Consider the following 24,464-nt stretch of genomic DNA (forward strand, 5'->3'; position numbering starts at 1 on the left):
TTTGAGTTCTGTTTTTTATTAAACCTTGGGAACTTATAAAACATTTGTGCGTGTGTGTGTGCATGTATATATAGATATATATACACACATCTGTTGTGTTTATGTTCAAAATATGCATTTTTATGACGTTTGTATGGAAGATCTTAGTCCCATCTTTTTTTTTTCCATAAACTTTTCTAGTTTAATTTCCTGTGGATTTTAGTACTACCTCTAGCTTACATTCCCTTAAACACAGAATTAAATATTAGGTTTTTTACACTGTCGCTCTGTTTTCAGACAAAACCAGGAGTCATAAGCAGAGTTTTTAGGGACTTGCTCTGGCTGGCTGTGCTCTGGAAACAAAAGTGAAGCCAAAGCCACATTACAGTGCGTGCCCTGAGGCAAACAGACCCTGGCTCTGCCCTGCTGCAGCTGTATATTTAGCCTATATGCCCTTTCCAATAACAGCCAGGAGAAGATGCCTGGAGAGGAATGCGAGTCATCGTTTCCCTGAATGCCGTCCCGGGATCAAGTGATGCTTGAGCCAGGAACACTGCCTTGCTAACTCTGCCTTCTATAAAATTGTCTGCCCCACCTTTTTTTTTTTTTATTTTAACCCACGTGAAATTTAAGCATTCCTGTTCATGACCCTGCTGGATCCTTAAGAAAACCCATACTGTTCGAGTTAGTTTGGCTTCTGGTCCTTTTATTAGAAGCAAGTGTGGGCTCTTGTTTCCCATCTCCCTAGTGCCCCAGTGCATCCCTCTTTGTTCTCTTTGAGCTCCCTTCAGGAAGGATCCATTTTATACCTTTGATTCTCATCACTTTTCTCTGCCAGCTTTCCCTTGGGATGGGCCTGGCTCACAGGATGCAAGAGGTGTGGGGTGGCATTGTTGAAGCTGTCCCTCTGCTTTGGCTTGTTGTTGGATGTTTATATCCTCATTTTTCTTGGCTGCTGGCAGCAAGCAAATGGCAGTTCTACCTGGCTGCAGTGTTTGTAATTACAGGGGAAAAAAAGATTTCTGAGGCCTTCTAAATACTTGGGAAGATAATAATCTGAGTTTCCTTTCAACTGAATGCACTTGAAGATATGATCTGAGTTGGCTGTCTGGGAATAACAAAGTGGAGGAAGGGATTGATTGTGGTTGCTGAAACTTTCATCAAAGAGTCAGGAGTGTTGCCCAGCCAAACTCTGCAGCTGCCGGTCAGTGCCGCGGGTCAGGCACAGCGGACACTCACACCTGGGACACTCACACCTGGGACACTCACACCTGGGACACTCACACCCGGCTCGAGCCCAGGGCAGGTAGCACACAGAGCCTGCAAGGGGCCACTCCTGCGGGGTGGATGAGCAGGGGGACATCCGGATGGTTCTCCAGCGAGTCTGACAGGTCAGCGTGGAAGTGCTTAGTCGAAAGGCACCTGTGGGTACAGTGCTCATCCCTCCTGCTGGAGGCTCGGGAAGGTGCTGCCTCCAGAGCAAGCCTTGCCACAGCATCTTGTAGAGGAAATGTGCTCTGCAGGAAAGAAAAAACATGCTCCAGCTGCCAAAAGGGATCTGGTGTCCTTTGTGCTTCTGCTGCTGCTCTGCAGTGCCCCTTGCACATAGCTCAGCAGGAGCGCCCTGGCTGGGGGTGTTTGGGCCTGCCAGGCTGCTTCCTCCCCTGCACAGCACTTGCTGAAGTGCTAAGTGGAGCATGTCCTCAGTGCTTACCTCTTCCAGGAAAAGAAGTTTTTCTGGGAATGGAGTCCCCAGTTGGGGAGGGCAGTGTAGTTGCCCAGCTTCTGGACAAACACATGGGGCAAAAAGGAAAACTAGGCTCTTTGCATCTTCTGTCACTCTCACAAAGGGGAAATGAAGGTAGCAGAAAGCTTCCTGTCATCTACAGGAAAGTTAAATATCTCGGTGCTTGCTCTAGCAGAATAAAAACTGCTGCAAGGTGTCGATGGCGGTGACCACTTCCCGCACAAGCGTCACGAAACTGCCTGTGGCTTCTGGAACTTGAAAGCAACAAGTTAGTGACAGCTTGCAGGCGAGTTCCCCATCAGCAGGAAGGTGCTGCTTATTTCTCTGCCCAGCACACGTTTTTAGCACTGCTGTTTCGGGTTTGAGTTTGTTTTTTTCCCCTAGATTGCTTTTCGGCGTCAGGGTTTCCTGTTACTGACACCAGATGTGCTGGAGGCAAGCAGCGCAGAAATACAAGAAGGGGAAGAGGATGAAAAAAAGCTCCTCTTTTTGTACCTGTGTCCTTTGGGCTGGGTGTCACTTCTGGGCACCTTCACCACATTTGATGTAGTGACAATACACAGTGGGCACACCATGTTGAAATGAAGTTTTAGGGTGAAGAATTGAGTACAGCTCGGTTGGTACCTCCTGAGCTGATGGTGTCTGGGGTGACCAGCTATTGATGGGGGGGGGGGAGAGCGTGGAAGGGGCTCCAGGGGCCTCAGGAGCACTGATTTGGGGCTTCCCACTCAGGCAGGTCTCTCAGGGTCCAATCTCTGATCAACATGCTGCTGCTTTGGTTTTGGTGCACACGTGGCTTTGAGCAGGCAGCTGTGAGTGCAAGAGCTTGTCCTCCAGCCTCTGTGTAAGTAAGGCCACCATCCCTAGAGATGCCTGTTAATGTAGTGCAGGACAGGATGCTGTCACTCTGAGCAATGTGGAGTGGGGAGCTACATCTGGTGGTGAATCTTCTGTCCTTCCTGGCCTGTTCCCTCGTGGCAGATGCCTGCCCTGAGTCTGTGTGTGACCAGTGTGTCTGCGTGTGTGTTCTGCTGTACATCCCTGTCTGTAACTCATCCTGCGTGCAGCAGTGTCTGGAGCTTGGGTCTTCTGTGAATGTACACGGCAGAAGCCACTGAGGTTGGAAATAACCCCCAGAGGCATTTGCTGCACTTCCTATAGCCTTTAACATCGTCTGTTGGAAGGGCTGCTGCCTTTGTTTCAGGGTACGTCCGGAGCAGGGCAGGCACAGAAACTCTGGCCATTTCCTAAATTTCGCGCTCCAGGGTGTTCTTTGTGCACACCACATGTCAGGCTTGCAGGCTAGCGCGCTCTTGGGCTCCAAGAGACTGTTAGTTCATGACTTGGAGATGGGCTGCTGTGCCCAGACACACTGCCCGCGGGCTGTTTGTCCCTCCTGCCCCCCTTCCCCGGCTCCTTCGGCGCAGTGCAGACGTGCAGGGAGCACCAGCCGCCTCTGCCCGGGCCGCGCCGCCGGGCTGGCACCGGGGTGCCTGCTGTGGCGTTTGGGAGCGGGCAGCACGTCCGGCAGAGTGCCATCTTTGTGTGCCTGGCCGGGGCCGCTGGATTTCATCATTCCTGCCGCTCGCTGCCTCGACTCGCAGGCGCGCGATAGCTGACGGGACTTGCCCAGAGATCCTCCTGTGGAAACACGCACCGGAGATCTCTGCAGAGACAATAGCTCTGCTCTGCAAAGGTGCACCAAGTCTTTTTAGCTTGTAAAGAGTTTGCTTCCTTAGTGAAAGGCCACTTGTTTAATGCTTTTTTTAATGAGGATATTGGTAAATAAGCAATCAAGTAAATGGGATTCCTTGTAACTCCTAAATATCTTCTTAACCAGAGTCAAGAATGGCACGGCAGTTACTTGAGCTCTCTGCACGCTGGGCTCAGTGGCATTAATATGCTGGTGGTGATTAATTACCGCAGCCCAGTGATGTGATTGTGTGCTTGAGCAATTGGATTAGATGCAGCTGGACAGAGACTTCACTTTCACTGGTTCTTGCTGAAGTGGTGTCGTAAGCGGCCACAGAGGAAGAGTCATTTCTAGGACAGCCACCCTCTGGCTGGGATGCTTCCCTGCCTCCACACCTGGGTCCTGATGGGCAGAAGGAAAGGTCTCTGGGAAAAGCTACTTTGTCCTGCTCCCAGTCTTTCCTTTCAGTGCCATCTTCTGCTTGCCCTGTTCAGCATTCCTGGATAACAAAGGTACAATGTGTCCTTACCGTGTCAGTGGTCTCATAGCTGCATGGAGAGGGAGCAAATTCCAGCATTGCCTTGACAAGTCAGCATCATATCAAATACAGCATCATAACTTCACCAAGCAGGCCCGGTTCCGTGGCTCTGTGAGGGGGTTTGGCACTGGAGATCAGGAATCAACCTTGGCACGTGCAGCAAGCACTAGGACTGAAGCAGATGTTGATACTGACTTTGATGTTTCATCCAACACTCTGAAGGCTTGAACTTGAGACCAAAAGAGTTCTCACAGAAGCACGAGAATAAAGAGAAAGTCAGTTCTTTCAGAAGATCAGACAGAGCGAAACATCCTGAAATTCAGGACTAACCTGAACCTTTCTGTTTGTTCTGAGAGACTGGGCAGTGCAGATCCTGCTGGAAGGAGGAGCACAGTGCCACGTAGAGAAGCTGGGGTGGTCTAGCCTTCCCTCATAACTGCGAAGTGCTGCCTAAGTCAGTCAGCTCTGTGGCCTGATGCTTCCCGGAGATCAGCAGAAAACCACCTGCAGAATTCCATCTGTGTTTGGGTTTTGGCCCTGTTTTGAATTTGTGGGAAACTGTGTGAAGCGTTGAGGTTTTTGCTCCTGGAGAGCTCCAGTTCTGTGCCACTCACCGGTCACGGACAATGACCCAGAGCATGGACTTTTTCCAGATACAGCTGGGATGCTTTCTCAGTTGAGTCAGGGTTGTGCCCATGGTAGTGCCATGTGAGGTGGTGTGGGCTCTCAAACCAGAGGCACCAGGCAGGTCCCAGTGCTTGTTCCAGCCTTGCTGCAGGTGACATTCCCTCTTCTGCAGCTGCGTGCAGACCCACAGTGCTGGTGGCCGGTAGACTCACAGAGCAGCACTACTGGCTTTAGGCAGGGATCTCCTATCCCTAAAGGTATTCCACCTAGCACTGACAGTCCATGTGGACTGCAGCACTGCAGGGCAGTGCCTTGTACAGTTCTGCTGATAGCTGGAACCACCCTGCTTTTCCTCCTTCACACACTGGGAGAGGCTGGCAGTGTTTCAGCTTCTGTCCATTGTGTGGTGAGGTGGAGCTGTGTTAAGAGGTTTTTTTTTTTTGGTGGCGCAAGTTTGTTCTCAGCTCTTCTGTTTGTTGTTTGTTATCAGCTACTGAATTCCTCCTATCCTCCTGTGTGCTCCACTCCTATATGCTGAGCCTGTTCTTCCATATTTTCCCTAAAATGAAACTCTGAATTTGCAACCTGCAAGTGTCACGTGGGCACAAAATGGCCAGTTGCTGGGCTGAGGGGCACATATGGGGCAGCGTTTGTTGACTGCTTTGATAAGTATTTCTGAAATAGGTGATGACTTCATCTTCCTCTCGTGCTCACCACAGATACCAAGAACCAGCTCCTTTCTGCCCAAATGCTCCTCTCCATCCAAGAAAAACGCCCCAGGCTGGATCACATCATTTGGCTAAGCAACACAGAGCTGTACCACGCTCATGCAGGAGCTGTACTGCAGTGTGACAGGGCAGGGACTGGCCTGAAGCACCCCTCCAGGTGTTTTTACAGCCTTGTGCAATTGTACACCATGTGTCTGGCTGTCTGGGGGCGTCTGTCTCTGCTCAGGTGTGGATGCTCAGTGCAGCAGTGAGAGGCAGCCACGTTTCCTTGATAGCATCTTGGCCCCACGGCAGCCACGGGGCCGCTGCCACGTTCCTCCCCCGGCTGCAGGTCTCTGATCCTGCCCGTGCTTGCCAAATGCATCAGGGCTTTCCAGCGAGCAGGTTTCAGGAGAAGTAGCTCATGGACAAGGTGTCATCACTGCAGTCACCATGCTCCAGGCTCCGTGGAGTGTGAAAGTAGTTCCTTCAGCTTTGTAAGGCATAGTGCAGGGACTGAGTCCCCTGATTTCCCACTGAGATGAGCAGTGACTTCCTCAGGACCTCTTGCAGGTGTCTGCATCATCTCTGTAGCTCATCCACATGGCCTGTTGGATATTCTCCACCAGACATCTACTGTGGTACTCATTTACCCGCTGAGATAACTGTGCTCATCTGAAATCAATTGCAGTGTGTCAGATCCTACTCTGACCACACAGGGAGCTGGTAGGAGAGATGTGCCCTACAGGGATTGTGACTTGTCCTTACCCAGCAGCCACTTCCTGAGGATAAACTGTGGAGAAGCAGCTCAGGCACCTCTCTGTTGGTGAGAACCATCCCGTGCTGGTGGTTTTTCACCCAGAGGGTGGTGGGGCACTGAATGGGCTCCCCAAGGAATGGTCACAGCCCCAAGGCTGACAGAGCTCAAGAGGCATTTGGGCAAGGCTCTCAGGCACATGGTGGGATTCTTGGGATGTCTTGTGCAGTGCCAGGAGTTAGACTTGATCATCCTGATGGCCCCTTCCAGCTCAGCAGAGTCTATGGGTCTGTGCTCCTTTGCCTTTGGGAAGAGCCTGGCTTTGGCTTCCTTGTTGTTTCATCTGGTATATTCCCCTCCCAGTCAGCTCAGACAGCTGGAAGCACAAGAACAGCAGGGAGTGGCTTTTTTGTAGCACTGACCTTCTTACCAGCCATCCTCCCATCTGTCTTGTGGTTCCCAGCAATGTTATCCTGCCTCTGCTGTCTCTCCTGCCTTTCACTTGAGGCAGGTTGTCCACAGGACAGCGGTCAGATCAGGTATCTGCCTCGTGGATCCTGTAGCCAGAGGTTATTGCATTCAGCTCCTAATCCCTACTGCCCACAGCCCTCTGTGCTGTGCCCTGGGCCCGTTACCTTGGGGTGGGAGGTGTCAGCCCTTCTCTGTGTGGGGTTCATTGGGAAAGGCCCATCGAGGAGTGCAGATGTGCATTCCTTACACGCTGCCTCTCGGCTTCCCTAGAGCTCAGGCTAGGGAAGGAGCAACCAAACTTTATCTTTCCTGTTATTCCTGGAGCCTGCTGTGGTAGCCTTGGGCTTGGGTGCCTGCATGGGCAGACCTCTGCCTGCTTCTGCAAGCCTCTGGTGGGCAGCACACCCTGCCTGGCCACAGCACAGCAGGCAGCTGAGCCCTGTCGTGCTGCTCTGGGAGCTCTGCAAGGGCAAGAAGCAGTGGGATTTCCCTTCCCACACGGACTGGCTCCTGGGTCTCTTGGGACAGCCTGATGTGCATCATATGGTGCAGACAGAACAGGCTAAAATAAATCAGACTGGGAGCCAGTGGTTTGCTCTGGGAATTTGGAACCACTTTTCTCTCAGCCTGGGAAAAAGGAGTTGGTTCAAGGCATTAGGGAACCCAGTCTTGTGTGCTCCTGCCATTGAACAATGTCTGCTTGGTCTGTGTGTCTGTCCTGCCATCCTGTGTGACCCACCATTCCACTCATTATTGCAGATTGGTTACCAGGGGCTGTGCTGGCTGCAAACTGCCATACCAGAGTGGGCAGTACAGCTTTCCTGGGGTCCCAAATGGCTCTGTCCTGTTCCAGGAATCCATTGGTCTCCTGCAAGCAGTGTGTGAAGAGGAACATGGTGGCACAGATCTGTGACTGCCATGGCTGAGTGCAGTCTGGAGGGAGAAGTTGCTGGGGAAGCAAAGGAAGCCATGGCCAAAGGAACAAAGAGAAAGGAGATCCAGGGAAGCAGGGAGGTGGTAATGATGGGAACAAAGTGAAAGAGCAAAACAACAAAGCGAGGGAGAGCTGGAGATGTGTCTTGGCAGAGTGTGGGCACAGGTGAGCTGTGCAAGGAGAGAGATGGATGGCAGCATAAACCACTGTGTGTGCATAGCTCACTACAGTCTGATTTGGGGCTGCATGTTGTGGGCCCCCAGATCAACTCTGAGCACGCTAATGCAAAAAGCTGGACCTGAGAGGAGACCTGGCTTGAAAACCAGGCTCATGGGTCTGAGGAGCAGAAGCATCTGTCATGTGTCAAGCCATTAGGATGGCAGCTTTGGACTTCCAAATGTATCTTGGTATCTTTCCTACTGGGTAACTGGCATTTAAATCCACTGATATTCCAGCCTGGCTTCAGCTCGCCTTGAAAGGTCAACTATGAGTGTTGTGCTCAGTCTCAGCTTTGGTTGTGTCCCCCCTGTCTCCCTACCTGTGGCTATCTCAGGATGCTGTGTCTCCAGAGCAGCAGAAACGTGGCTGTGTGCGTGGAAAAACAGGAGGATCTTGTTTTTTGGAGATGCTGTATGTCAGAAGAGGAGCTTAGAAGCTCTCATGCTCTCTAATGGTTGTGGTAACTTGCAGTTAAATCAAAAGCTGAGGCACAGGGAGTAACATGGCCAGTAGCCCTCTGCCTGTTGCAAGGTCACTGTGAGCTGACTGGCTGGCTTGGGTGTCTGAATTAATGTGCTGATTGGATTTCCCGTGTCTAACCAGGTTCCCAGGACTCCTAGGATGAGGCTGCTGTGAAGGACTGGTGGATCCCCTGCCTGTGCTGTGGTGCCTGCTGATTCCCTGCGATCCCCTTTCCAGCTGGAGCACCGTTACCAAGGCTGCTGGGAAGAATGACTGTTGGATGCCTACTGCAACCCCCTGTGCTGGGGAGGACTTGGCTCCCCGTGCTGCTGCTGGCAGCCTCTGCTCACTGCCACTGGCCCAGCGAGCCGGCAGAAGTGGTTCGGGACTGGGAGAACCAGCTGGAGGCCTCCATGCACTCGGTGCTCTCGGACCTGCGGGAGACTGTGCCGGCGGTGGTGGGCATACCCGACAGCTCTGCCGTGGTGGGACGCTACTTCAGAGTCTCCATCCCCACAGATTTAATTGCTTCCAATGGAGAGGTTGTCCAGGTGAGAAACACCATTCCCCAAGGATTGTTTTCAGTTACATTCATGCAGGATCGAGCGAGTCACCCACTAACGGGCTGGGTCGTGAGCGTGGCTGGGAAGCAGCCTTACAGTTTTGTGGGACTACAGGAGAAGGATTTTTGTAAAAAGTTAGTCTCGTCTCATTGCAAAGTTTCTCTCTTCTGTAACAGAGAAGACTTCTCAGGGATGACTGATTGAGTTTGTTGGCTGTGTTTAAACTATGAGATGCTCTGCCCCTGGAACGACGGGCACATTCATGAGGAGATCCTGCCATGGGATCTGGGGAGCCACAGATTCCCTGGGACTGCTGCTCAGGCTTGGGGAGTTTGCTTCACTGTGGTAACAAAACATTGCCAGACAAACAGACCCTGTCCTGCCAGTGGGACTTTGGGCTGCCTGTGACTCTGTCTCTCCTGACCTTGCCCCTAAGTCCCCTTGGGAAAGATGGCAGCCTTTCCCCTTACCTGACTTAAACTCATGCAAGGCACTGCAAGGACCTGAAAACTGAGCTTTGGAATGAGTCCTGAGTGCAGGAGAGGGTTAGAATAGCACACAGGAACGTAGGGACATGGCCAAACACAGGTGTGCTCATTGTTAGTCCTTTCCTGGAAGGGTTTGCTTGGATCACGTGGAATTCAGAAAATTCTCTTAAAAAACAGAACTGCCTTCCAGTCTCAGGATTTCTTTTCAAAGAGCATTATAAAGCATTATAAAAAGACAGGCTTCTGGTGTGTCTTGGAAGATCAGAGGGAGAAGGAGAGCAAGTCAGGAGCAAGTCTGACATCTCAGTTTCTCCTGGAAGGCAGGTTTGGTTTAGCTCTGTGTACAGTCCTGCAGTTACCCCAGTCCTGATATGTGATCCTGCTGGCTCCAGCAAGGGTGCCAGACCACAATGTGCCAGGGTGGGCAAAAAATCTGAAGAATGCAGCTGTTCTGGACAGAGGTCAGACAGGGGGAGGAGGGCAGCGGGTGAGCCCCTGGCCAGAGGAGTCAGGGAAGAGGCCAGGCTGGTCTCAGTGGCTCTGTGCTGACCCATGGCCAAGGTCCCTGCCCAGAGCACAAGGCACCTGTACAGCACCAGGCTGCCAGAGCCTGTGGTGAGCCCCAGATCTCATGTTACAGAAATGATAACTTTGGGTTGGGATTTTGCATCCAAGTGGCTTGTTCTGGTGTTGTCTAATAGCTACTTTGATGGCAAAAATAAGTGTCAGTATTTATATAGCACCACAGCTTCCTCTGTCATCTTTTCCTGGCACAAAATTCATCTGTGATAGCTCAAGTAGCTGCAGGAAAATACTGATGGATTATTTCCATCCCACCTGATGGCTTCAAATTATGCCTCTGTCACGTAGGTGTGAGGTGTGTTGACCAACACCAACATGCCTGGAGGGCCTGGGCCTGGGCTGCAGCAGGACCCAGCAGCTGTTGGTTGAGTGTAGTTCAGCAAACTCTGGGAGCGATTTTCATGCTTATCCCTGGGTTTACCCGAGTGCTTGTTGCATCTGTTCACCTTGAAATTGATTTTAAAAGTGCAGCAGGCTCTCACTTAGCTGCTGTCTCTGGAAGGGCTCTCCTTGCAGAGAATGCATGTTGGCTGCTGAGCACAGCTGGCCTTTGCTATGGGGATTTGATTCCTGGCTAGTGAGAACTGCGTAGGCAATTTTGGGTGCTAGGATGCATTTTTGTTTTACTGGTAAGTTTCAGGGCAGATTGCTCTGGTCTTTTTCTCAGGCTGCCTGGCATTTCTCAGCTGGAGCAGTAAAAGCATAATACTTGTGACTCTTGGTCTCTGGTGTACTTAAGCCCTGCTAAGAAGGAATAAGGACTTCTGTGCCTTCTGAGATGGAGCAGGGTTTACAGTGAGATAGGGTTACCTGTATTTTTTCCTCTTAAATTTCAAATAAATTGTCTACAATATTTTATTTTTAAAAAATTGCTGACAGTTCCTGTCCCCAGACTCCCACTGGAGCCTGGAGAAAGTGTGATTGCCTAATTTCTAGATGATTCCCGCTGATTATTTCTAGGATTGTGGTGGGGATCGCCTTGAAGCTCCTTCTCAGATCCTCTCCCTGCTTGTTAGCAGATTCCAGCCAGCTGTAGACAAAATACTTTTATCTGCAAACTCGGTTGTGGGATGGAAACAACGCCAGGCATGTGCAGCGTGGCGGAGGAGTGCCCCGCAGGCACGCACTCCTGCACAGTCAGGTATGTGCTCCTGGGAGCAGTCCCCAGCCTTTCCCTGCCACCCCCAAAGCTGCTGATCAACAGGTGAGGGCTTTACGGCTAAGGATAAAAGCAAGTTTATTTGAATGTGCTCAAGCTGCAGAGAAAAGAAGTAAAAAACTACCACGTGTCTTAATTTGGGAGTATGTCTCCACGTTGCTCAGAGCCAGCTGCCTGCAAGGCACTGGGGCCGTGGTAACGCCCTTCCCCTGTGCCTTGTGTTCCCGAGCAAGTGCCTTGGTCAGGCAGTATCATGTCCTCTGAAAAGCAGCTGGAGCTTGCAGGTATTCCAGCTGTTGGATTTGGCGACGCGTCAGTCCAGATGCTGTCCTCTAGCTTCCTCACTACAGCAGGGCTTCTGGCTGTAAGACTGCTCCCCTGCTGTCTGGAGGTGGCTGGGAATTAAAATTCTTGAAAGATATCTTGCAGCCCTTTTCTGTCACATCTGACACCAAAACATTGGTATTTTTACAAGGTTTAGGTTAAAACACCCAATTTCCCCATATATACAGCCCCCTTGCCATAGAGACAATGTGTGAGTGGGTTGCCACTGGCTCCCACTGGCTCCTGGCAGATGCTGGCTAGGACAGAGTAGACATGGGCGTTAGTGCTGGTACCTTCACCAGTCATATCTCCTTAACCCCTTTTCCACTGAGGACTGTGTGGAGTCTGACCTGTTACCTCTCAGCTGTGTCCTGTCAAAGAACAGATCATGCTCCGGTCAAAGACCAGTTGGATTTCCTGTTCCTGCCACTTCCATTTGTAACTGCTCCAGAATTTAGCTGCTCTGATTAAAAATGCAGCTTCTAGCCTAAATTTAGAGATGGCTAGAAATATTTATATGTGCTGCCCTTTAGCCTAAATCAATTCTACCTTCATAATATTTACTTCCCTTATGTATTTATATGTGACAGGCATATTCTCCATCTTGATATTATTAGGTTAAACAAGCCAGCCTCTTTAGTCTTTCTCATAAAATAAGCTTTCTTTCCTTCCCCTAAGCTTTGCAGCTGTCTTCTGCACCTCCTCCAGCTTGAGTTTATTTTTCTTATGTTTGCACGACCACAGTGTTACAAAACATTCCAGATGAAATTTTACCAGAACCTTTTATAAAAGCATCGAACTTCCTTTTCTCATCTATAAATAACCTTGTTTGATATATCCTACAATCGTTTGCTTTTCCATGTCTGCTTTGCTTTGGTTTGGACATCTTCCTATCAGCTGAAATATCCAGGTCTGTAGTTTTTGCTGCTTCCAGTTGTTGAGTCCCAGAAAAGGACAAAAGGTGAGGTGCATGATTTGGTGTGGTGGCTGTTGCCAAACATGGCTCTGCTCTCATCCCATCAGCCAAGGTATGCTATCCCCACAAGGATACAATAGCCACAAGGAACTGAGCCCTTGCACAACCTGACATCCTAAATGCATATACCCACAATACATAGAGACGCTATTAAATAACTTTTGTTTAAAGATGGCTCTATAAAGCATGCTGGAAGGAGAGAAACTCCTGGTGTGTACTGCTTCCCGAGGCACATCCCTGCCAGAGCAGGAGATTTGCTGTGTCTTCCTTGAAGGTCATGTAAGGCTGCTGACCTGCCTTCGGTCCTGCTTTGGACAGGATGTGTGGGATGGATCCCTCAGAGCAGATCTGCATGGGTTTGTAGCCAATGCTGAGGAGCTCAGGTGAGCATTCCCAGCTGAGTCTTGGCCTCTCATTCTTTTTTGGTTTGAAGTGCATGGTTTCCATAGGGCTTTGTTGGGAAGACAGGTAAAACACATAGCAGAGGCCCTGAGAAGCTGTCTCTAAAAGCAAACACAGCTGGTGGAAAGTGATTAGAACAACAGAATTCACTCAGATGAATTACACAGTGCAGCTATGGAGCGGGTTTGGAGGTTATCAGAGACTGGATATCCATCTGGGAAAAAGGGAGTCTTGCTTTCATAGAATCACAGAGTTGTTTAGGTTGGAAAATACCTTTTAGATTATCCAGCCCAACCATTAACCCAGCACTGCCAAGCCCACCACTAAACTTTCCAAGCAGGAGGCTGAGTTTCCAGTGGTTGTTCTATTTGCCATCTGCTGAAACAGCTTTTATTGAACAGCTTTGCTCTCATCAGATGTCAGGGACCTTGATTTATACACAGGATCCACAGAGATTGGGTTGCAGGAGTCCTGACGTGGGTATCTACTGTCAGGGCTGTGCTGCTCACCTCAATCCTGCTCCAACCCCAGGACCAGGGGCTGGATGTTGACAGCCAACCTACAGTGCCAGGACACACTTGCTTTCAGGGAAGAAAACCACAAAATACTGACTTTTTTTTTTTTTTCCTCTTGCAATGGTCTTTATTTCAAAGCATTTTAACTGAATGTGAAATTTATTAAAGTGGCATTTCTCAAAGGAAGAAGAGAAGCAAAGAGCACTCCCGAGGGGCTTTGTCATCAAGCTGGATATCTTAAAAGGCTCTCTGTGTCACAGCATTTGAGCTTCACCTCCTCCCTGGGGTCCCTGGTTTTCTTGGACTAACTGGAAGGTGCAGCAACAGCCGCTATTTATGGGCGAGGACACGGGGATAAATGGCAGTGCCTGGAACAGGTCCAGGCAAAGGAAGAGTTGGGCAGGGTTTTGCTTGGTTGCCACGCTGCAATCTGAGTGATAAGATGAGCTGATAAGATTCCTTTGGGGAGGCTGAGGGGGCTTATCTTTTTCCTGCAGCAAGACCGAGTCAGAGAATTTGGCATTTTCAGTGCACGCTTAGTAACAAACTCTGAATTTGGAGGACTGGAAAATGTGACTCAATCTAATTATAAACTGGCTTTTCAGACGGGCTGGGAAGTTCCTTGTTTTGTCCTGCTCTTACAGGTTGTTGCTTTGAGCATCCAGGGAGACAGAGGAATGTGACAATAATGAGAATCCTGCAAAGGAGTAGACCTGAGGCTGCAAGATCTGGTCTGCCTTTCTTTGCCACGCTCTTGAAAGCCAGCTTTCCAGCAATCTGCTGATGGGAGGAATAAATTGCCAGGGCTGGTTAGCTGTGCGGTGGCAGCACTAAACCCCCAGCGCTTGGCATCCCCGCTCTGTGGTATTTTTGCTTCCCTTTGGCCTTTCGCTTATAAAAAGTGGCGCTGAAAGAAGAGCCCGACCAAGCTTTTTTTTAAAGCCGTTTGAGGCTTTTCCTGCCCCGTGCTCGCCCCCCGGACAAGGGATAGAGCGGGGTGTGGGCAGCCCGTGCTGACCCCAGCCCTGGCGCGGGCGGGCTGTGCCTTCCCGCTCCAACAATAAGGCTAAACAAATCCTTCCAAGCTGCTTGCATGGACCGATGAAAGGAGGATTTCTTGGGACACTCAATGTTTTGTAGTGACCTCCCCGTGAAACAGCTGTTGTGTTCCCTTGCCCAGGCAGAGTGGGACGCTGAATGGTGTCCTTATAGCCAGCACAGAGGCGCAGCTGGAAAAGAAGCCGTCATGGCAGGAGTATGCGAGGGTGGCATGAGCTGGGCGTAGCTGCTCAGCCTGCACCTTTGCAGAGCCGTTTTACTGATGGTAAAGAAGCTGGTCAGACAAAGCCCAGCTCGTGTGGAAGGCAGGCTGAGCCCACAGCACAGCCCTACACCCACATCCGTGGAGCAGGGGGGCTGCTTTCTGTGCATGAGGCTTCACTCGCTCCTTGAATGGCTGGAAAATGCAGATTAGCAGGAGAAACATAAACATCTCATTCAGGTTGTCATGAGCACGTAAGAGCAGAGCAGCTGCTTTGAGTAGCTTTGCTGCCTGGTCTTTCAGAGGCTGAAGTTTGAACTTGAAGATGAGGGCCAGGACCAGTGATGTGGCCTCTGCAAGCCTTTTTCCCCCTTAGCTCAGCTTTCTGGGCTGGGTTTGATTTGTCTTTCTAAAGCAACAGCTTCAGTGCATGGAGACATACAGCAAGGGCTTTGCAGGGTTTTGGCTGGGACCAGCCAGAATGTGGGGTTAGCTCAACCACCCTGACCTACCTGTGCACAAAGGAAGCACCAATTACTGGCTGTTCTTGTGTAGCTTTTGGTCTCTGAACAGAGGTGTGAGCTCTCCTGCTGGTAATGAAGGCTCGGGTCACCGAGGCTGACGTACTTCTGAAAGCCAGTCAAGTCTCTGGGCTGTTTTTAGACTTCCAGGGGCAGAGGCATCTGCATGAGATGTCCTGGAGCAGCTTGTTTTGTCCATGAGTTCCTGGGCCGTTTATGCGAGGTACACAGCAGCCCAGAGGAGCAGTGTCTGCTCAGGGTACCCAAAAGCCCTGGCAGGTATCGCAGTCCCTTCCACAGGGAAGGATCTATGTTGCAAGTCCTTCCTGCTGGCTGTGCCAAGCACAACCTCCCTGTCTCCAGCCCGAGCTTTGCCACAGCACAGCACTGCAGCAGCACAGTAGGCTGGGCCCAGTGAGCAGAAGGCTCTGAGAGGTGCCCATCCTCCCTGCACCACTGTTCTCTGGGCCTTGTGGATCTAGGCATGGCCTGTCTGATGTCCTAGTTTGCAGTTCTGGTGTGTTTGAGAAAAGGTGGTGGCAAGTGAGGTTGGAGGCTCCTTCACACGACCTCTCCTGGATGCACACAGGCCAAGCTCCCTGGCAGGGCTGTTCCTTGGGGCCAGAGGCTTCATAGGATTATCGGATATTCAGAGTTGGAAGGGACCCACAGGGACCATCAAGTCCAAGCCCTGTTGCAACACAGAACAGGAAGAATTGCCATGTGTCTGAAAGCATTGTCCAGGCACTTGAACTCTGGCAGCTGAGGGCTGAGGGCTGTCCAGCTCCTGCCTTGCACCATCACATTCCATGACCCAGTGCAGCAGCCTCTGCTGCTGTGGGACCTGTGTGGGGCTGTGGTTCCTGGACAGCTTGGTCTGCAGGCACAGTGCAGCCTTTGTGCCAGGTGAGGAGTGCACCTGGTGGATCCACAGGCAGAGCCTGCCCCCCAGAACAAGGACTGTCCTCTGAGCGGGAGCCTGCAGGCCCCATGCCCATCACTTCTCCTGACTCCAGTCTGGCTGTGCTCATTGCAGTGCCCACAGTTCCAGCAGCACTGGGGTGGATCTGAAGCCAGTGTCCTTCCCCCAGCTTGTGTGGGAAAAGGCAATGAGAATCAGCCTACCCACGGATCTGATTCGGGGCTGAGGCTGCCTGTTGCTTCTGCTGCCAACACTGCCCATGCTGCAGCATTGGCAGGGGATTTAAGATGAAGCTTGGGCTTAGGCAAACAGCTTAGGCTTGACTCTTTCTCTGCAGTTATATTTGCATTTGAATTGCATTTGAATTTCCATTTTCTTCCCCTGCCTGCTGGTTAATTGCTTGCAGAAGCCTGAGCCTGCAGACTTGGTGTGACACTGGCTGGGTCAGTCGGTTGGGCACAGCTCAGCTCAGCTCACCTTCTGGAGGGCCCAGCTGGGATATTCCTCATTGCTGGCCGTGTGTGTTGGGGTGATGCTGAAGGAGTCTGGCTACAGTAAATTGCCATCAGTAATTACACCCCAGATAGAACCCTGGCACAGGGTCTGTCTTTCAGCATCTGCTGGACACAGGGAGAGGAAGGGGGCGGTGGGAGATCTGGCAGAGCTGCAGGACTGTCCGTGCTGACTCTGCCCAAAAGCAGTCATCAGGGGGTTTTTAGGACTGATTTGAAAGGAGCTGACTCCCAGCTGCTGCTGCCTGTGTGAAGGTCTGTCGGCACAGACAGGGGAGATCCCACCGGATACTTCCAGCACTAGGAAGATTTCATAGTGGCTGGATCCTGTGGTACCTGTCTCCTGGCAAAGGGCTCGCTGTCTCCTTTTCAGGGGATTCATCAGAAGGAGGAGGACTAAATACCTGGAGGATTAAAGGGCACTCCTGTAAGTAAGAATGCAGTTTTTGCCTGAATTCCCTCGAGGCAGCAGTTTTGCTCACTGCTCCTTTGCTTATCTTTGTCTTGTTGGCTACAGGGCTTTAAGATCCAAGTTTAAAAAAACAAGTCAAACTGAGCTATCTTCTTTCACGAGCTGACTGCTCTTGGCTGGCCTAAAAATAACAGGCCATGTCTATCTGAAAGGATTTTGTGAACAAGGTCTTCAAAACCAGCCAGACCACTCACTGTATGTATTTTAAATCACAATCATGGCTTATTTTTTAATGGTCTCCGATACACTGCCAGGCTTGTGTAATCTTTAGCCAATAAGCATTCATTTACAATTATCTCAAATAATGGGAAAACAAAGACAGCCTTTTTTTTAAAACTTGGGCAATGGAAGAGTTATTTTGAAACCAGACCCCTTGAGGGAAATGGCAGGGCTTAAGGCTGGTACTTATTGCATACATAGAAAAGTGGAAAACTTTGAACATGAAAACTAGAGATCCCAAATCATTAACTCTGCGTAGCTTTAACAAATACCCTTTGAAGCAATATTTGAAGGAACCATTGGTAGAACAGAGTCCAGGTCTCCCTCCTCGCAGTTCACAGCAGTGACGTGGACAGGACAGACCCACGCCAAGGCCTCCGCTGGCCAGCATTTGTTTAGGAGCAAGTATTTTTATCCATCATGCTAACAACTTTATTTATCTACTCTAATCTTTCTGGGCTCTTCCTTTGTCACATGAACATGGATGATTTCTGCTGTCAGGTCAGTAGCTGTGTTTAAAGCAGTGCAGAGACATCGAATGCTTGTGACTTGTTGCCTTCTCAAAGATTTCCCAGGGGAGGCACAGGCTTCATAGGAGTAATCCACATGAATTTGATTTTCTTAATCATCTCTTGCAGAGCCCTTAGAAACAGTCCACATCTCCTCACAGGCTGAATACAGCTGAACTAGCTCAGCTCTTTTTAAATCAAGTTTAAGTGGGTTTATAAATGTTTTGCAACTGTCGCATCCCTCCTAGAACAAGTCATGCCAGTCAGTGATTGCTTGGCCTGTTTTTGTTTTTCAGGAGAGCCTAGTTTTTGGTGTGAATCTGTCTGGCTGCAGTTTCCTTTTCTAGCATGGGCCTTACATGTAAACTGTAGGTTAAAAATGGTTTTCCAAGCAGGATACTCAGACTGGCCTGTGCCTCCCTCACTGTCGTTCCTGCGTGTGGGGTCAGCCACCTTTCTGAAGTGAGTTTGGCTGTCAGAAGTAGGAGCAGAGATGACTGAAGGAAAAACCACCTTGTGGCATGAGACTGGGTAAAATACTGCTGCTTGTAGGTCTCCTCAAATCATGGCAGTGCCCAGGGCGGAGGCAGCAGCAGCAAACTCCAACTCTCAGGGAAGCTGTGTGGAGTGTGTGATCCTGTAATTAGGGGCTTTTGCAGAGTGCGCAGAAGGGGAAGATTTGTTCCAAATGTAGCCTAAAATTACACACTCAGAGTGAATTTAACCACTCACTATTAAAGTTTTTATTCTTCTTGATTGTGTAAGCCTCAATAATGCTGTGGCTTTGTCCTGGCTCCCCATGTTTCTGTTCCTTATGTGTGCTCAGCCCAGCCCTCCTCCACAGTGGGCAGGTTAGTGGCTAATTTTGGCACTAGAGGATAAAGAGTGGAACTATCCAGCTCCTGCTACTGTAAATGCTTTATTGCACTGAGCACTGTCCTGGCATCTCTGTTTTTAGAGGGTGTGATGAAATGACACTTTTTAAAGGAATATGGGAGCAGGTCAGTGCTTCTGGCTGGGCAGGAGCAGACCCTGCCTTTGTTCTCTTTTGGAAGAAGAAATGCCAAGGAAGGACAATTTGTTCCTTTGTTCCTACAGGAGCGAGGCTTGGCTCCCTGTGCCCAGCTCAGGTGAAGGGCTGCCTTGCCTTTGGGATGTCTAGGCTAAAAGCAGCTCCTGTTCTTGCAGTGGAGGAGGAGTGAACGCAGCCACAGCCCTGCCAAAACGCCCCAGTCCTGTGCCAGACATGTGGGTACACAGCAAGGCCAGGGGAAGGATGCTCACATGTTGGTGCATGGTGGCCTGAATTGAGGTACAGGGCCCTTGGGACAGCTTCCTCCAGCTGTTGTAAGCAGGACTCTGAATTCTCTGCTCTGGGATATTGCTGGTGAGGAGTTAACTAAAGCTGTGCTGAGAGCTTTAAACTCTGCTCTATAAGCTGTACCCAGCGTGTGGCTCATGATGTGCTCTCCAGCTTGTCCAGGCCGGCTGAAACCTTCTGCAGCTCTTGCACAAAAGCTTTTTTGTGCTGCTCTTGCCAAAAGACTTCTGGGTCCTGCATTACACTGGCAGAGCTGTGCATCCAGACCCTTCAGCGTGCTGAAACCCACAGTGTGGGGTGAGCCCCGGGGTGCTGCCTGGATCCTGCCTGCAGCCAGGGAGTGGGAGTGGCACCCAGGACTCACAGTGTGCCCAGCCCTGCAGCATCAGGCACCTTTCCTTGTCCATCCAGGGGCTTTCCCCAGCAGGACCTGCAGTGTGGCAGTCCAGCCCTGGCTCTGCACCTGCTGCTGGATGCAGGAATGCTCCTGTCAGGCAGTTTCCTTGCAAAACTCCTCTCCCAGCTTTGCATTTGGGTAAATTATGAAATACGTATAAGCTTTACAGAACTGCAGAGAACCAAAGCACCCTTTCAGGAAGAGAGCTAGAGCTTGGCTCTGTGTTGGAATGCAGTGAGCCCAGACCCTGGACCAGGCTGCTGGTCTCCATGAGCCCCAAAGCATCCTGTTTGCTCTGAGTATCAGGGGGAGATGCCTCGTGGAGTTCTGGAAAGCCCAGCCAGCGCACTTGCCAAATGAATGCCTCCTGGGCCTGGGAGGTGATGAAGCTCAGGTTACTCACTCTGGAGTACCTACAGCCCCGGGAAATGTCACAGCCCACCGAGCTGGCAGCCTCACCCCTTCCACCACACAGCCCGAGCTGTGCCGCGTGATCCACCAGAGCAGCCGGATGTCAGCTGCCGGGAATTGGGGGGGCTTGGGGGTCTGCACCACACTCAGTACAACCCAGGGCAGGAGACAGAGTCCCGCGGGCTGAAAGAGGTAGTAAAGAGTGTGTTGGAGTCCTGAGGTGCCTGTGTTCTGAGACAAAGCCTTCCCTTGCAGCAGCAAGTTACTATGTGGAAGTGAAGTCCTTCATTTTTAGCTAGCCTGGGGGTGAAGCCAGGCTGGCATGCTGTCCTGTGTCACGTCCAGCAATTCCTCAGCCCGTGTGCCACATCCCTGCCTGCCCACGCTGGCCATTACACTGGGTCTGCTCCCTTCCTTTATCCTCAGCTGCTGTGCCTCTGGCACAGCAGGACAACGCCAGGTAGCTCTCAGGATTTCCTGCTGCTTGTTGAGAGCTGGTGTGCTCCAGCCAGGCCAGGAACTCAGAACCATATTGGCCAGCTTCCGGCCCCTGTGGGTCATCCTGGCTCTAGGGACAGTGGGACAAGCTGAAAATAAGTGGAGAAAATACATGTTCTGCTGGGCTTGATGTGTGTAGGGTGGGCAGGGTGTGATGGGGCTGAGAAAAGGAGCAAGATGGCCAAGCTGGGAGAGGAAGGAGTGGGAAGAGGGCAGTTGTTAGATCAGCTCTGCTGTACAGCATAACTTCACCCTCAGCTTTGTCACTGTCTCCGTGACGTAAACTCCCCGTCTGCCCTCAGAGAAAATGAACCACTTGTGCTTGGCAGTTGCACAGCAAGTGTTGGAGCACTTGTAGGCGAGGGGAACTCGTGGGACTTTATGACCTCTTGTGGCTCCTTAAGCCCTTTGGGTCTGGTGCACCCTGCAGAGCTCATCCTTGCCAGCATGTGGAGGAGGAGGCAACGGCTGCCATGCTCTGGCCAGGATGTTCCTTCCCCAGTTGTTACACTTCAGATTTTTTTCTTTAATCCTTGCTGATAGAACCTGTCCTCATGCTGTGCTTCTAAAAGCCTTTTTTTTTTTATTTGTTTGTTTGGTAGATCTCTGAAGCTGGGAAGGACTCCTTGCCTTCTTGGTTGCACTGGAATGCAGAGAGCAGCTCCCTGGAAGGGCTGCCCCTTGACACGGACAAGGGTGTCCACTACATCTCGGTGACCACTCTGCAGCCCTTCCCGAATGGGAGCTATGTCCCACAGACCACAAACGTCTTCTCCGTTGAGGTCCACCAAGAGGACCACAACGAGCCTCAGTCGGTGCGAGTGGCCGTCCAAGACACGAGTGACACAGCGCCCTTCGTCTGTGGCTCAGAAGAGCCCGTCACTATCCTGACTGTCATTTTGGATGCCGACTTAACAAAAATGACACCAAAGCAGAGGATTGAACTCTTAAACAGAATGAGAAGCTTTTCAGAGGTGGAACTTCACAACATGAAGTTGGTTCCTGTTGTAAATAACAGACTCTTTGACATGTCAGCTTTCATGGCTGGACCAGGAAATGCAAAGAAGGTGGTGGAAAACGGGGCCTTACTCTCATGGAAACTGGGATGTTCCCTGAGCCAAAACAGCGTCCCCAACATCAGCAAGGTGGAGGCTCCAGCTAAGGAAGGAACCATGTCTGCCCGCCTTGGCTACCCGGTTGTTGGCTGGCACATTGCTAACAAGAAACCTCACCTCCCAAAGAGGATGCGGCGGCAGATCAACGCCACCCCTACGCCTTTGACTGCCATCGGGCCGCCCACCACTGCCGCACAAGAGCCGCCCACCAGGATTGTCCCCACCCCGACGTCGCCAGCCATCGCGCCTCCCACAGAGACAACGGCACCCCCTGTCCGGGAGCCCATTCCACTGCCGAGGAAGCCAACAGTCACCATCAGAACCAGAGGCCCCATTGTCCAGACGCCCACGCTGGGGCCAATCCAGCCAACCAGGGTAGCAGAAGGCACGGGCACGGCCTCCGTGCCGATTCGCCCCACGATGCCTGGGTACGTAGAGCCCACAGCGGTGATCACACCGCCCTCAACTACCACCAAGAAGCCGAGAGTCTCCACCCTGAAGCCAGCCACGCCGTCCACGACAGATTCCTCCACGGCAATAACACGAAGGCCCACTCGAAGGCCCAAAACACCCCGTCCAACAAAGCCTCCCAGCACAACCAGATCGCCCATCTCCAAGCTGACAACAGCCTCTCCGCCGTCCCGCGTGCGCACCACAGCCAGCGGGCTGCCCCGGCCCTGGGAGCCAAACGAGCCACCCAAGCTGACGAACCACATCGACAGGGTCGATGCCTGGGAGGGCACGTACTTCGAGGTTAAGATACCATCAGACACCTTCTACGACAAGGAGGACACCACCACTGACAAGCTGCAGCTGACCTTGAAGCTGAAGGAGCAGCAGATGATTGAGGAGAATTCATGGGTGCAGTTCAACAGCACCAGCCAGCTCATGTATGGCATGCCAGACCACAACCACATTGGGAAGCATGAGTACTTCATGTATGCCACCGACAAGGGCGGGCTTTTTGCCGTGGATGCTTTTGAAATCCATGTCCACAAACGCCCACATGGGGACAAGTCTCCGGTGAAGTTCAAGGCCAGGCTGGAAGGGGACCACAATGCAGTGGTGAATGACATCCATAAGAAGATCATGCTGGTGAAGAAGCTGGCTCTGGCATTCGGCGACAGGAACAGCAGTACAATCACAGTGCAGGACATCGCCAAAGGCTCCATCGTAGTGGAGTGGACCAACAACACGCTGCCCCTGGAGCCTTGCCCTCGGGAGCAGATCCGGACTTTGAGCAAAAAAATTGCGGATGACTCCGGCAGGCCGAGCCCAGCTTTCTCCAATGTCCTGCAGCCTGAGTTCAAGCCTCTGAATGTGTCTGTGGTCGGTTCCGGCAGCTGCAGGCACATCCAGTTTGTCCCCGTGACCAAGGACGGCAGGGTGATCTCAGAGGCCACGCCAACGGTGGCAGCGGGCAAAGACCCCGAGAAGAGCAGCGAGGACGATGTGTACCTGCACACCGTCATCCCTGCCGTGGTGGTGGCCGCCATCCTCCTCGTGGCTGGCATCATTGCCATGATCTGCTACCGCAAGAAGAGGAAAGGCAAGCTGACCATCGAAGACCAAGCCACCTTCATAAAGAAAGGCGTGCCCATCATCTTCGCCGACGAGCTGGATGACTCCAAGCCCCCGCCGTCCTCCAGCATGCCCCTCATCCTCCAGGAGGAGAAAGCCCCTCTGCCCCCTCCAGAGTACCCCAACCAGAGCATGCCGGAGACCACGCCGCTCAACCAGGACACCATCGGGGAGTACACTCCGCTGCGGGACGAGGACCCCAACGCGCCGCCCTACCAGCCTCCCCCGCCCTTCACGGCACCCATGGAGGGGAAAGGCTCCCGCCCGAAGAACATGACCCCCTACAGGTCCCCACCTCCCTACGTGCCCCCTTAACAAACAGGAGGCTCTCGGGGGAGAAGGGGCCTCCAGCTCCACACCGGTGCTGTCTGTGGGCCGGCAGCCCCCTCGCCAGCCGGGAACGTGAAAGCCCAGCCCGCTCCCCAGCAGGCTCTCCCCGGCTGCGCCCGCCGCACCGGAGCGCTCGCGGGACTCGGGGGGACACTTGTTTTATTTTTGCCTAACAAGCTTTGGTTTTATTTTATTCATAGAAAAAAATTCTCGGCTCAAAGACGCCTTCCCGGCGGCTGGGCTTCGGCCGGGGCCGGGCGGTGGGCAGGGAGGGGGGTCGGGATGGGTCGGGCCGGGTCGGGAGGAGCAGGCAGCACTGGGGTAGCACTCTGGGTCTCCGCTGTTTGCCTTTAACACTAACTGTACTGTTTTTTCTATTCACGTGTGTCTAGCTACAGGACGTAACATGAAAGGTAGCCTAAAAATAATTAAATTCAAGGGACTTTCTGAAGTCGATGGTTTAAGTTTTTACATTTAATCTGCTGTTTACCTAAACTGGGATGTGTAGTTTTTGGGGAGGGGGAGGGCAGTGCTGTGCTGCAGGCGAGCTCCACGGGCTGGTCAGCGGGGCCAGCCAGCCTCCTCCTCCTCCTCTTGGGGTGGATCAGCTTCTTGGTTTGGGGTTTGATTATTTTATCATTTTTATTTTATTTTTAATCAAAGAAATCCTATCTTTCGCACGCATCATAAAATAGTCATGAGTTGGGTCAGCCTGGCCTGGGGTGCCCATGGCTGAGCAGGGGGTGCATCGCTGTGCCGGGGAATGCAAGTGGCAGGGTGAGCTGAGCCCTGTGCCACGACGAACTTCTCTGCTTCCCCGCGAGCACCAGAGTTGGGGGGGTCGATTTGAAGCAAAACCCCTTCCCCATGGGGTGTTTTGATGAGAGTAGGGTGTGTTCTCTGTCCCGGCTGCTCCTTGGGACTGTGCAGGAATGGCCTGGCTGGCTTCATGCTGGCACTCCAGCCTGGACACGGATGGAAAAGATAAAAAAAGTTTAAAAAATAAATAAATAAAAAGAAAAAAAAAAAAGGCGCCAGGAATAGTTAATAGTTGAAAAAAATCGGTGAATTCTCAAATCTAATTTTTTACTAAATTTTTGATACAGACTCCGATTGTTTTATTAAAAAAAAAGACTTAAAAACCGGTGTGCGGCTGCCAGCAGTTTGTACGGGCTCAGCCCCCTCGGGCCGGCCCCGGGGGACCCGCCACGGTACCGGTACCGTCCCCATCCCCTCTGCTCCGAGCCCCGGC

The 24,464-nt window shown here is 51.7% G+C and overlaps 1 protein-coding gene across 9 annotated transcripts in view; it reads left to right on the forward strand.

Moving 5' to 3' along the window:
* Positions 1 to 24,358, forward strand: part of DAG1 (dystroglycan 1) — a 50,224-nt gene extending 25,866 nt beyond the window's left edge. For all 9 annotated transcript variants that reach the window (XM_038149041.1, XM_038149043.1, XM_038149045.1 and 6 more), the window contains exons 2-3: positions 8,276 to 8,685; positions 20,789 to 24,358. In XM_038149041.1, the coding sequence (XP_038004969.1) occupies positions 8,404 to 8,685; positions 20,789 to 23,197 (2,691 nt within the window). In that variant the 5' untranslated portion in view covers positions 8,276 to 8,403 and the 3' untranslated portion in view covers positions 23,198 to 24,358. The remainder of the gene's footprint in view (positions 1 to 8,275; positions 8,686 to 20,788) is intronic.
* The last annotated feature ends 106 nt before the right edge of the window (positions 24,359 to 24,464 follow it).

This window comes from Motacilla alba, chromosome 12 (assembly GCF_015832195.1).
Source record: "Motacilla alba alba isolate MOTALB_02 chromosome 12, Motacilla_alba_V1.0_pri, whole genome shotgun sequence".
NCBI classification, from domain to species: domain Eukaryota; kingdom Metazoa; phylum Chordata; class Aves; order Passeriformes; family Motacillidae; genus Motacilla; species Motacilla alba.